This window comes from Anas acuta, chromosome 15, assembly GCF_963932015.1.
Source record: "Anas acuta chromosome 15, bAnaAcu1.1, whole genome shotgun sequence".
Lineage (NCBI taxonomy): Eukaryota > Metazoa > Chordata > Aves > Anseriformes > Anatidae > Anas > Anas acuta.
The window spans coordinates 2,828,849-2,842,653 of NC_088993.1; the positions used below are offsets into that span (position 1 = coordinate 2,828,849).

General features: G+C 40.8%; 1 protein-coding gene across 1 annotated transcript in view; it reads left to right on the top strand.

The window, feature by feature from the left end:
- The window catches only part of USP7 (ubiquitin specific peptidase 7), a 72,406-nt gene that overhangs the window by 20,042 nt on the left and 38,559 nt on the right, over positions 1 to 13,805 (top strand). Inside the window, exon 2 of the mRNA XM_068699451.1 lies at positions 11,394 to 11,498. Within this exon, the coding sequence (XP_068555552.1) occupies positions 11,394 to 11,498 (105 nt within the window). The remainder of the gene's footprint in view (positions 1 to 11,393; positions 11,499 to 13,805) is intronic.

Here is a 13,805-nt window from a genome sequence, read left to right on the forward strand (position 1 = left end):
CTCAAAGCCCCCTTCCACATGGGTGCGCCCCAGCAGCTGGGATTGCTTTTCTGGAAGTGGAAGGGAAACAACCCAGGTGCTCTGTTAGTCTGAACACCAAAGTTGTATTCACACTAAGGATTATAGACAGTCTAAAACTGTCTTCTGAGTTAGGAACCTTGGATTTTTTTTCCTACACTGTTCCTGTTTAGGCTGTTTACAGATTTTTTGGGTCAAAAGCTTCTTATGGAAACCCCACATATCTCAGTAAGATTAGGCATCCTGTATTAAGCAAACATTGTGTGTAACCTGGTGCCTTGTGTCTTGAGGGTTGTCAGCAGCAGATGCCTATGGTGAATGTTAAGACATGGAGCACTCACTTCTCCACTGCCTGCGCCCTGAGGGTTTTCTGAAGCTCCCTAGGCTGCCTCCTTGTGTTTTAACAGCTTTTGATGGAGTCATCTTCCATTCATTTCTTCGCTTTTGGAAGTGAATGGGAATAATATATGCTTTGTATAAGTTCACTGTGGTTCTGCATCTTGAATACTGAGTGCAGCCTAGTTTAACAGCCTTGCTTTTTTGCTTTTTTTCTTCATTTTGAAAAGGTCCAGGAGAAGTTTTTTTTTTTAAAAAAAAAGTGCAGCAAGGAAAAAAAAATGATCAAAAGTATTAAATGGCTGTTGTAGCAGTAACGACTATATAGACTAGGAAGCAGCTGTCTGGCACTACCTTCATGGATAACTGAGGAAAGATATGATAAAAGCCTGGAAGGCACAAGTAGCAGAAGGAGAAGAAGCAGCAGTTTAAGAACTGGAGGATGTCAAATGCAACATCAGAGGGTAGGTTGAAAACAAAAAGAAAGGGTTATTTTGTATGACAGCTAAACAGTGGTACTCTTTGCTGGGATCTTGTAAACTCCAGCGATGTGTGCTGATTTGAAAAGTGGGGGACACCCTCACAGGGAATTTTCAAAAGCAGAGGCACCATCCACAGGCCAGGATGTCCCTGAGCTGTAGGACATGGGGCCTGGCAGGACACCCCCAGCAGTGTCCCTCCCCACTACTGCTCCTTGTCCCCACCAGGCCCCCCCATGCCGCTGGTAGCACTCTACTTTGTGGACCTCCTGTTTTGAACCCATACCGCTGCTTCTGAGCCAAAAAGTGCTAGTAAGGTGGCTTGAGCTCCACAGCATCCTCTGTATATTTCATGTGATTCTTGAAAAATTATTTTATTTGCTTGCCTATTGTAATTTAAATTTCATGGAATTTCATGTAATGCCCCTTACTTTGCAAGTGGAAAGTAATCGTTTTCATGGGCATCCTTTGTCTCCCTGCCCCAGGTTCTGTCTGGCATGTTCCTTACTCTCATTTAGTCACCTTTTCTGTACGGGGAATGAATATGTCTACTCTGTTTTCTCTGCCCTCATTCTGAATTCGTTTTAACTACAAAATAAAAGCTAAGTGTACAAGACAAACCAGCACACACAGCAGCATGTACAGTTCTCCCTTATAAAACAAAGCGTATCTCTTTGCTTCCGTGTAATAGTTCAGATCATTGTAGCATTCAGCACGCTTAATTAGAGCCCGTGGCAGTTGTTTTTTATACAAGTACCACTTCAAGAACAATGCAGTCAGATACTGTGGATAGCAGGTCCCAAGATCTCCTACCTGTGCTTCCAAACTGAGCAGTACGTGCATGATGCTTAAGTGTCCTAGGTCCCCATGCTCTGGGTACCAAGCAGTGTTTATACATCATCAGAGACTTGCCATAGGACTGCCAGACCAAGTCTGTAGGTGACTTGGCTTGTGGTTATAGCTGCTATGCTGTAATAGTTACCTTTAAAACAGGTTTAGTAGTTGCATAATTAGGCTAAGAGGAGTCATTTCTTGTGAGCACATTTGATTTAGACTCCTTCACAGCTCAGCACAAAAGCCTGGATTTAGAGTTGCTTGTGTTCTCCAATGAGAAAGAAATACCATTAACTCCACTTTCTTTCTTTCTCACAATCACATAACAGCATTTAAGGTTGTTCTCCTGAGTCTGGTTTGTTTGCCTTGCCTTTTTACTAGGCTGCTCTCAGAACTACTGAGAGCCTGTAACAAGCACATCAGATTTCTGTGGTCCTGCCCTGTGTCCTGCCCCATTTTTCTGCATGTTGCAGTGCATAAAGAAGAGATGGAACAGAATCAGTGCTAGCAAACCTGTGATGGTAAAGGAAGACCACTAAAAGCACTTCCGAGTCATGGGAAGAAGTGCCGATGGTGTTGGATCTCAGGTGTGAAGTCTCCGATGTGCATAGACTGCACTTCGTCTAGCTTGGAGTGATCTGTCAATGGTGTGGTGGTGGTGTTTTTTCTAAACAGACCCTGGGCAAGAAATTACTGTTAGTCCTACTTACAGACAAGGTATGAGGCTAAAAGTGGTCCACGTCGTATCATCCCCCCGTCCCGTGTGATAGCGTCACTGCAGTGCAAAATCTGTATTATCCACTAATGCTCTCTGCTGGAAAATTGGGTTTGCATTTAAACTCTAACATGGGCAGATGAACTATGTTTTCAGTTTCAGAAAATCATGTCAGTATTATGACAAAATTAGACTTCCCGTGCCCATGCTACCTCTCCCTGCTGCCACTGGTGTCAGGAAAGCTCAGTGTATGCCCAGACAGTGTTTAGCAGTGAGCAGCACAATTAGTGATTCCTGTAAGCACAAATGCGTCCTCAATGAGTATTTCAGAAATTAAAGTGATGGCTAATGATGTTTTAACTAGGTTACAAAAGTAACTACACAAAATCATCCTACCTTCCAGAGCTTGTTGTACAAGTACTGTATATAATCATACTAACCCTCATTTTAAGAAAGGGTAAGGTAATATTCTTTATTATTGTTACAAGTGCAAAGGTTTTTTGTTGCTCTAAGTATGTAGCAAGAATTCAGCCACGGTATTTTGCTTTAATACCCCAGAACTTTAGAATCTGAGAAGTGTACTCAGCCAAGATGATACAGAGGTGAGTGCTGGGTATGTATGTAGCTGACTGACGGGTCAAAATTAGGCTGGCTCAGGTGGTGGAGCCGTATGCTTTTCTAAACTTGAAAGAGAAGTTTATCAGGCTAAAGGGAGCATAATCACGAGCCCCATAATGCGTTCATAGTACTACCCAAATAAGCTTATTTAATTATTAATTTGTATCCCTTTAAAGCACAAAGAATGTGATCACAGCACTGCGGCATGCTGAGTGTAGCGTCACAGGTAAACAGAAGTGCTCCTGATGCTTGGAGTGCCCTGGCTTCAGTTGAGAATGCATCATTTTCCCTATGTTAGAAGTTCACTTTTCTTTAAGTAGGTTTTCAGCCCTTCTAGTGATGATTGCTGAAGAGATTAGTGTTTGTTGTTGCAAGAGATAAGTCAATTAATTAGTCAGTAGAGCAGTAAAACATGAAGAGGGGTGTGATACTGGAAAAACACATTGTTTAGGGTGTGTTCGGTAGGTTGGGATCAAGTGCCTTGTCTTCAGCAAAAATGTAATCATGCTATATCATCTCTGGAATGTGCAGAGACAAGACTTAACGAGTTAGGATGGTTGCTTCTCTAGCCGTGCTCCTCTAGATGCGTGAAGAGAAGGCAGTGAAAGTCCAGTGGTTGTTGCAGTAATAGGTCACGATACTTCTGATGTTTCAGCCTTTCCGTGTCGTGAAAGAAAATTATTTGTCTTGTCAACTGTTCCGTTTACTGTTTTGAGTACTACATAGGAGCCAGAAGCAGTCTTCTTTCCTTTTTCTTCCAGGTCCAGTAGTTTTCTACACGTGTAACCTAAGCTAGCAAAGCTCAGCAGACTAATAAAACAAACTATGGAGTGATTCTCAGCAGACTTTGTCTTGCCCAGATGACTGCTGAGGAGCTTGTGGCACTGTGGAAGGGGTAAAAACAGGTTAGTGAGAGGTTGGCATCTTTCAGAGAAATATCACTGTATTGAAGAAAAAACTCACGCTGGTATTGTTGCGTACCCCAAGTTATTAAACACTTTGAGCTTTAAAAGTGTGTGAAAATTTTCTTAAAATACGTTGAGAAAGCAATCTGTAGAAACTGCTCCAGCAGAAGTATAAAGTTGTAAATATGTTGGATAATTATAGGTGTGTTGCTAGTGTCCAAGCTGAACTCTGGTTCATGCAGTCTTTCATTTGACACTGAATTATTCATAAAGCGATGAGTTAAACTGCTGAAAGCTGGCAGTAATTTAGTCACTGCTTGGTTTAGTAAATTTGGGGAGGTGTGGTGACTTCTTAAATGGCAGCTTTTGATCCACTGAATAATTGTATTGATAATACCTTAAATAATTTATATATGTCTATAAGAAATTAGTCACCTTTTTAAGGCTTCAGCATACTGATAAGCATTTTACAAAACAAAATGTTATCTCTAAAGATAAGCAATTTGCTGCAGCAACTCATTTATCTGCCTAATTTAGGGAATCGCTTCTGTGTAGGCTGTTTGTTCTCAGCTACTTTTCTATTTGTGAAGTTCCATTGTACCTCCCTTTTACTTTCAAGTAATGATAGCTTTCTTAGTAAGATGACGTTTCAGATATTATTTACCATGGTATGTGTCTCTCATGCACGTTTGGTGTTCAGAAGTTTCTTAGGGGAGTAATTCTGGTTTATCTGAGGATGTAACAATCCTGTAACTTACTAAGATCATACCTTTTTGGATTCATTAGGTACACTGACATGCCATAAAAACACTCTTGCCATCCTGTATTTTGTCAAAATGTTCTCTTTAACAGGCAGACATAATGATAGGAATACAAGACAACAGCAATATAATGATTGATCAGTGTAATAAGCGGTGGCTACAGCATTACTGTCTGTCTAGTCATTGTTAAATGTTCTGTAGGCATGGCAGGGATGAGTCTGCTTCCAGGAAGTTTTCCCATCCCAGTAATGTTTTCTTCATTTACTGTCTTGTGTAGCATCGTCTCTGACTGTGGGGGATTTGCAATTCAGTCAATAGTGCAATAATTATTTGTTTCAGATGACAGCTACAGGGCAAGAGACTTCTGTATAACTCTATTTTTTTTAAAGAACTAACATTGGCTACTTGTTCTCTCTTTAGTGAATAAATGTCTTTTCTATTTTCTTTCTACTAAATTTGCTAAGGCAAATTTTGAAAGCACCAAGGACCATTAAACTGTGGCTCCTTCCCTCACTACGGGTCATTTCTCCTCCTGTGACCACAACACCTTTGTTTCTTCACGTGCGAGCTCGCCTCTCGCCTTCTGATGCTTCTCCTTAGGTTTTACTTAGTGTCCTTTACAGCTTTCTAGTTTAAGGGCTTGCACACAGTACCGTTTGACAATGAATCAAGTAATGAAAAAGGGAAGGAAAAATATAAAAATTAAAAGAAAATGGGGGGGCACAAATTGCCCACCATATTGCTAATATGAAAACTCTTTGTTGTAATTGCATGATTTTTTTTTTTTTTTACAAGTCATGGAAACATCTGTAGCACCAACAATCTATACCTTCACATCAGTCTTCAGGATCTTACTGATATAGCTACTTTTTTTCCTTCCTCCTTTACCTGGCCGACTTGAGTTCCATCTCTTTATTCCATCTTTTGAAAATGTTTGGGGTGACACCTGCTTTATTTTTTGGATGCCTTTTGAAAGGCAGTCAAAGTACCAAAATTGGTTGTTGCATTTTCACGTTTTCATTACAGCAACCTCAGAGTGCCTTAAAAAATGGAGTTGTAGCACGCTTTTTGCTTAATTTGCTTTCTCCTGAGTCCCTTTGTGCAGGTAAGAAGTAGTGCTTGTGTGCTAACTGCAGGTAGGGATTAGAGGCCAAATATTTTCTCTCACTTCTGAAAGACTGAATTGTTCCAGAGCAAGCTGGTTGCTTTCTTCCATCCGGGGAATATTTTATAAATCTTTTCTTTGAACAGTTCTAGTTGTTCAAAGATTGGGTGTTTTAAGTTAAGTTTCTTGAGATCATGCAACTTGTTTGGTTGTGTCTGCTGTGTGTTTAACCCCCTGCCTCCTGGGAGTGGTGCCTGGTACGCTGCCTTCACAGCAGGGCTTTCCAGGCTCCTGGGGAGCAGGTCACTGGAAACCCACAGACTTTTTTGTAAACTTCTAGTGTAATTGTATAAAACCCAGTTCCACTGACTCAGTAGACTTCCTGCACACCACTTATGGTTTGGGGAATCTTTGCTGCAGAGGGCTGTGAAGTAACCTGTCTGCACAATCATTTCCCATGGAAGGTGGATATTTATTCTTTCATCTTCTCCACATTGTTGAAAGTTTCTTGTTTGCTTTCAAGAAGTAATATTCTTTAAGGTTATTGGAATGGGTCTCATCAGTGTCTAGTAGAGGTCGGTGTGGTGGCAGAAGACATGATTATTTAAAATAGCACTTAAAGTCACTGAGCTCTGTTTCAGGATGATTTCTAGCAATGGTGAGGCTTTTGCTTGTTTTTGTTTTTCAGCTGTGTGGTATTATCAATATGATAGTGGTATTTTAAATCATGTACTCCCTAATGCATTTTAATATAGCTACTTTAAAAAATCCTGTGAAGATACCATATTTCCCTGAATTGAAAAGGACTTGTGATAAGCACTGTGGACCAGCAGTTCAGCAAAGCTGCCTCAGAAAGTCCTTTTCCAACTTCAAGTGGTCCAATGAATTCTGGCACTGAGATGGAAAGTTGGCCTAGGCTTTTATGTTCAGCACGTGGTTGATACCCTCTGATGCTGGTGTAATCTGACTGCTGCAAGACTGATTTCACTAATTTTTAAGTGAGATTTACATAGTCTATGTTTTTAAAAAGGTATTAAAAGGCATTTTAAAGCCTTCCATGAAGTAACAAAGGCTGAGGTTCTGGAACACTCAGCAGTGGGGGAGAAAGGCTGGTCTTTTCACCGTTCTCCCCATAAAGGCAGAATCCTGCATCTGAAGCAGTGCAGGGCAGCTCCTGAGGCTGCTGCCAGTAGCAAGCAGCCGTAGGACTTCCTTTTGCCTTGTAAAAGCCAGAGCTTCTTGCTTGTCCTTTCTGGAGTAGTCGTGGAGGTTCTGCACTGAGGTCTGTATGAACCATAGAGACACGGGGAAGTCAATGCTGGTGGTTGCCATCATGAGGCAACCATACATGATAAACCATAAGTTTTTAGTGTCACTGCTATTCCAAAACCGTGGTCTGTTTAACCTCAAAAGGAAACAGAATTTTTTCATAACCTGCTACGGAGACTGCTTCAGTTTCTTCTCTCTGGCTGCCAGATCCAAAAGCTAATGAGAAGCACTGTAATCTTTCAAAATGTGAGTACTTGGTATCACACGAGTCATGACTGAAACCTGTGAGGTTAGTAGCTCGCTGCTGTCAGCCTTAAACTATGGCAGAATACTGCTACCAGCTTAACTGCTGCCGTAGCGGGGTCAGTCTGTGGCTTTTGCTTACCTGTGACTGGAAGCACGTTTGCTGCTGAGCTACCTATCCTGTATCTTGGAGATGCATGAAATTCTCCATGTTTTTCAGTACGAATATAACAGGCCTCATATTGTTTCAGAGGCCACATTATCTTGACAAAATCTTTTTTTGCTTTCTCATAAACAGGAAAAAAATACAACATTTTTTGAGTTTTCTTTCCCTGTAGATTTGAATCATTGTGAGCAGTAAAACAATAGAGCAATACATCTTACAGTGACACTGAGTTCATCCTACTAAACCAGCTGAATCCATCTGAAGAGCTTTCTTGAGTCCAGGCTTTTTCAATCATTTTGCTATTTTCATTCTGATTACTTAACATTGTATTTACCGATGTTGATGTTGAGGTCACTGTCCATAATGAGGAGATTTTAAAAAATCCTTTTCATAAGAGCTGGCATCCTTGGGCATAATTGTAGCTCCAGAGAATTCTGACTTTCGAATAACCACTTTGCTTTCAGGCTTTCATCTGAACTCTTTAGTGATAGACTTCGTTAATGAATGATGAGTACACAGTAATTTGATGCACAGTAATTTGTGTATGATCCAGTAACTTATCTGTGTAAGGTGACTTGCTTCTCATCACTTTCCTAAACTGTACTGTCATGTCCCACTGTCTTTCTGGTTGCATACGCCAGTTTCTTAGACTTGATTCACTTCAGCATCCGTGATCTTTCAGAAAATAAGCAAAAGCTGTTTTGCTCAAACTTGCTAGTATCTGAAGTGTGTCTTTTCAGATGCTAACAGAACCTCCAAACTGCTGAAACCCTCTTTGAACACCTGGAGCTGTTTTGTTTCTTAGTAGTGCAGTAGCATGAATAGATTGAAAACTGTGTACAACCCTCAATGTTTAACTTGTCATCACTGTTTGTCATGTCCTACATTTCTTTTTCTAATAATACAATATCTAAACAGTTGTAAGTGTTGCATTTTAGGAGATAGAAAACAAGTGTTCTTTACTGACATTGTCTAAAGTATTGGAGGCTACAGTAATTTAGTATTTTGTAGTACTGTATTTCAGGAGTTGAAGACACTCTTTATTCATAAGGCCATTTTATGCTTGGTTGTACTACCTTCTTCATTTATGTGGTTTATGTTAAATTTTGGTTGATTGTTTTGTGCCTTTATTTCAAGGATACAATTACAGCTGTTTGTTCTGGTCTAGGAACTGATGGGTGACATGACTTGGGTGGTGTTGACCCAATGTGGTTTAAGCTGTGCTGAAGACAGCAGTGTGTTTGGGAGGAAGGCCTTCCTGACCTGTGTGGACAGGTGTTTTTTCTTCATCCGGCCTTGTATAATGCTAAGAACTCTTTGGCTTGAGGCTAAGAAAAGTTTTGGGTTTTGTTGGTGTTTTTTTTTTTTTTTTTTAATTAAATCTTGGTGTAATTTGGCATTTCTTTCCTCTTAAGGACAACAGAGAAAGACATCAATACTCAGTTTTCACTGCTTGGTTCAAAAACAAATGTTGTCGTACTGCTTGCTAGCAAATCTCTTAACCAAGGTCTGTGTTTGCTTTGTGCAAAGCATTTACAGTAATTGTTGAGTTTTATTAGAAATCATAAACTTCCTTTATTCACAGCAGCTGAAAACATTTGTTACTATTATCTGTCTTCCCTATCTGAAGGCTGTGTTACAAAATGTGTGTCAATATCTGTCAGGAGAAGCAGCAGCAGCATGCATTGTGATTCAGTTTATCTTATCACTGAGTAGTATCTCTCAGAAGCTGCATCTGTTGTATCTTTTCAGTTGATTGTTTTTGCTGTGATAGCTTGTGTTTTCTCCCTGCACGCTGCTCTTGGTCGTGCGGATCGTAGAGCGGTATCTCACAGACAGCTCTAGAGTTAGCTAAGGACGGATATTTCCCAATAAAACATGATTTCAACATTTAAATTCTCTGCGAGAAAAACAGTTTGTTGGTGAAGAACCAGCTATTCCTCAACGGTTTGCTTCAATTTGTTTCTGGATATGAAGTTAGCTTGATGGCAGCTTTGATCCTGGGCTTTGATTGTTCCAGTTCGGTGTGTGAGCAGCAGTATTGCTGCGAGCAGGCTGGGTGCTCCCAGGGAGGAGAAGTGACCCAGAGGATGGATGGCTTCCTTCTTAGGCTTGTTCCGTGCTGTTAAACAAAAAAAAAAAAAAAAGGCAGCAAGCTGTGGAAATAAACTTAGCGATCTGTACTTTTTACTCTCCTTTTTGTCACCCTCTTCTTGAATTACAGCAGTTTAAACCTTTCCCTCCCTGATTCTGTTGCAGTTGGGTTCTTTTTATTTGAACTTTCTGTGCTGTAGCATTGCTGGTATTGATGCCTACCAGCATGGGCTTCTTTAATCTTCTGCAAACCTCTGTCTAGTGCAACCCAGACTTTGCTTCATAACTGATCCTGCTATCATCCTTCTCAGGAGAGGTGAGGAAGGCACACGCTTTAGTGTGGGCACTGCATGCTGTGCGTCTGCAGCATTTAAATAGCACTCACGCCTCGGTGAGATGTGCTGTAACCCACCAGGCCTCTGATAGTCAGGGGTCAGTGTCACAGTTTATGGTCATTTGTGTCTGGTCCAGGAACAAACCTCAGGTGGGTTTCTGCTGATGCCCAAGGCAGAGGCTGTTTGTTCTGTGGGTTTCCTCGCAGAGCTGCTGCTGCAGTAACACCAGGGTAGGAACGCCTGTCGTTTGCGTCTCTTTCCTTCTGTACTGTGAACTGCAAGGAGGCAGCAACACCCAACGTGATGGGAGGATTGAGGCAGCCCAATGCTACCTTGCTTCTCACTGAGCTGGCAGCAGCTCTGGCCTCAGCTCTGGCTTTTCAGGACGTCCAGGGTCGGTGAGCATCGTGCAGCGAGTGCGCGTTCCTCTAGTCACTCCTCTGGCACGAAACAGGCAAAGGGAGAGCAGCGGGTGGAGGAGGGGCCCGAGTGACATGTCCCCTGTCCCAATCCCCCCAAAACGCCCAGCCCCGCTCCTCCCCTGGGCACTGGGGGCTGTGGGTGCCCGGGCCAAGCGGGTGCTGCTGTCCAAGGTGCTGACAGGGCGCGGGGAGGCACCGGGTGGCCACTGACTGGGGGCTGCCCACGGGCTTCTTCCTCTGGGGTCATGTGTGCCCGTGGGCTGGCAGCAAAGGGGGGCCAGGTTTTGACTCCGTAATGGGAAAGAGTTTGTTCAAGAATGTATATGGAGGAAAAGCACATGGCAGTAACTGTGCTGAAGTGATCAGTCAGCTTCTGGTGCAGAGCAGTGCAGGACGGTGGTGTTCTGTTGTTGGGTTCATCGAGAAGATGCTGAAGCAATTAATCTCTGAAACTCTGTTCTATGATTCACAGAGTTGTTTCACACCTCCTGTTTTAGTGGCATTTACATGTTTAAAATGGTTAACATAGCAAAACTTAGTAGCAATAGTGGCTAGAAACTGGAAAATCTTACCTCTAAGATGATCCTGAGAGGGGAAAGGATTTTGCTTCCAAAGTTTTCCAAGTAAGATTTAAAAACACAACTTTGATTAAATGTTTAGTTTTCCTTTAAAAAGCAGTGGCACTGAAGAAGCCTTGAAGTAGATTGTTAATGTACATGTCTGATGTTAGAAGTATATCTATGAAAAGGTGGAATGGCAGGAAAAAAAAGCCATTTAAAGGTTCATTTTTTTTACAAGAAATGATTAAGAAATACTGAGTGTAAGGCCATTTGCAAGTTTAAGAATCAAGTTGTTTTTTATATTTGTGTTCTGTATTAACATGGACTTTCTGCTCAATCCTTAAGTGTCTATCTCTTTGAGGAATTTTACAGTTAGATGTATACCTGTGCAATAGTTGCACTACAGCTTCAGTTTGATGCTGCTCTGCAGGAAAAAGCGTACCTTTTGTGTCTTGTCTATCTTGTAAACATTGCTGGAGATAGAAATGTTAATACAGCTGAATAATATACATATTTTTATTTTTCTGTGTTAGCTGGAGATGCAGATGATCCTCCAAGAATTACTCAAAATCCTGTCATTAATGGGAATGTAGCAATGGCTGATGGACATAACAACACTGAAGAAGACATGGAAGATGGTATGTAAATATTTGATGAAAACATGCAGCTTGCTCACTTCTTTATTTTTAGGAGCTTAAGAACAAAATGCTCCATGTCTTGTGTGTCCTCTAAACTACAGCTCACTAGAAAATCAAAGCCTCAGTAGTTACTGCTTTTTTTCTGTTTAGGTGTTCTTATGACCTAGCTATACAGTAGGATTAGGCATCTGAGGGTTTGTTACTTGTTTTTCTTTATTCATTTAAAAATTGCAGGAAGTGATACTGTTTGTTGTTATATTTTGTGATATATTCCTTTAAACACACTGCAGCTGGTGCTTTGCTGAATTGTAATTTTGTCAGTTATGCAATCCCTTCAGGACGTTTAGAGTCCTTATCTGTCCTACGCTGTTGTCAGGTGGCAGCTGTGATCAGTTATGATCAGTCACTGCTAACTATTCGTCTGAGCAACACTTCTTCCCCCAAACTCTCATGTACTTTCATTTGTGATTTGCAAGGGAACGAGTCTGTACTACTGCCCTGTTAATGAAAGGGGAAAGCAGTTAGGTTTTTGATTTTTGTTTGGCTTGCTAAATAAAAATTAAGGTGTAAACTTTTTTTCTACTCTAAGTAGATACGTATAGCCTTACTTAAAGAAAGATAACACATTTTTAATTCACTTAAATCTGTTATATCTAGTGAAGAAAGTATGTAATACTATTTCTTATCATAAGATATTAGGAGGAGAAACTGCTCCTGTTTCGAAGAACTAAAAATTAAACTGGGGGAAAGGAGACAAAATCTGAATGGGACCTGTTCCTCTCTGATTTTCTGTCTCATGCTGTTTTGTGCGAGTTAGGAAGTCTTACGTACTCAAAGACATGCTGAAATATTTGTGGATAGTGTTTTGTGTTTTTTGTTTGAGGAAAAAAAAAACAAAACACAAATTGAGTGTAAAGGGCAAAAAAAGTGCTAGCTGTCATGTATTCAAGGAACCTAATAGCAGATGGAATGCTGATAGAAAACGGTAGTGTTCCATGAACAGAATATGGTTTAAATTCAAGACAGAAACATCTCATGGTTGACTTGCCTCTGTAACACTGGCAAAGGTAAAGCTTCCTAAGATCAGATTATTGCAAAAAAGTAAACATGATGTCTGTTTAGCTTATGTTTTTGTTGTTGTTTTTGTTGATTGTCATTCAAGGGGCCTTTGATTTCTCAAATCAGGAATTCAAGAGTAATTAACCAAGACTAAAAGAGATTTTTTTTTGTCTTGATCAAAACCAAGTTACCTGCTGTTAAAAGATGTTATGCATCTTTTTTTGGGTCTTGGTACTTGGGTAGCAAGAGGAGATCAAGTGGATTGACTGGCAAGGATGGCTCTAAATTTCATGCTCTTGGTAAAAGGGTTTATAGCTAGAAAACCTGATAGCAGTGAACCAGTGTAGCCAGTAGCTAATATTATTGGTCAGTTATTACAAAAAATTTTCCAGATGTTTGACCGCATATACTTGCACAAATTAAGCAAAAGGAAGTTAAGCTGCTGAAGCAGCTACTGAAGCCCAGGCTGCATCAAAGATGGCAAGTAATCAGCTATGCACCTCTCTTCATTCAGAACGACGTTGACTTTTTAATCAAAAAGCTACAGTAACACAGTTTGTCATCTACCAAATATTTGAGTTATCTCAGACAATCAGTGTGCTGCTGTAGGAAAAGAAGTATCTGAAAGCATTCAGCAAAAGGCTTGTGAAAGCTTCTGTGTTTGTGGCAGTACTAATGCCTTGGTGGACTTCAAGTTTGGTCAAGAGCTTTGGTCCATTCTGCTGTGGGACACCTTTCAGGGGTAAAATGTGATGATTTAGCACTACTCTGGTAGTTCTTGACTATCATGTTTGATTAAGGAGTGTCTGGATACGTCTTGGTGCTATGATACTTCTACATTGACACAGATAGAAAGTAGGGTTATTGCAAAACATAATTGCAAAAACATTCCTGAAGACTTGCATCACATAAGTGAATGATGCCCTTTCCAAGCCTTGTAAACCAGATTAGTTGCTTGTTGTTGCATTACTTACACATCAGTGCAATTGCTGCCTTGCTGTTTGTTCCTAGGCTATCCTGGTTTGCAGCATGGTATATATGCATAATGGACAGCGTGGGAGATTCACAAGATAGGAAAAATGCAGGGAGGAGACACTGGCCTCTTTAAACATGCTGTTTGCCACTGCTGTTTTTCGTAGCAGTGAGACCAATCTGAGCTGAAAAGCAATGGTTGAAGAGAATTCAGACACTGCTCAGTAAGAATATTCACAAGTGAGTTAAATGGTTTCTGCAACAGTGAAAAGCAGG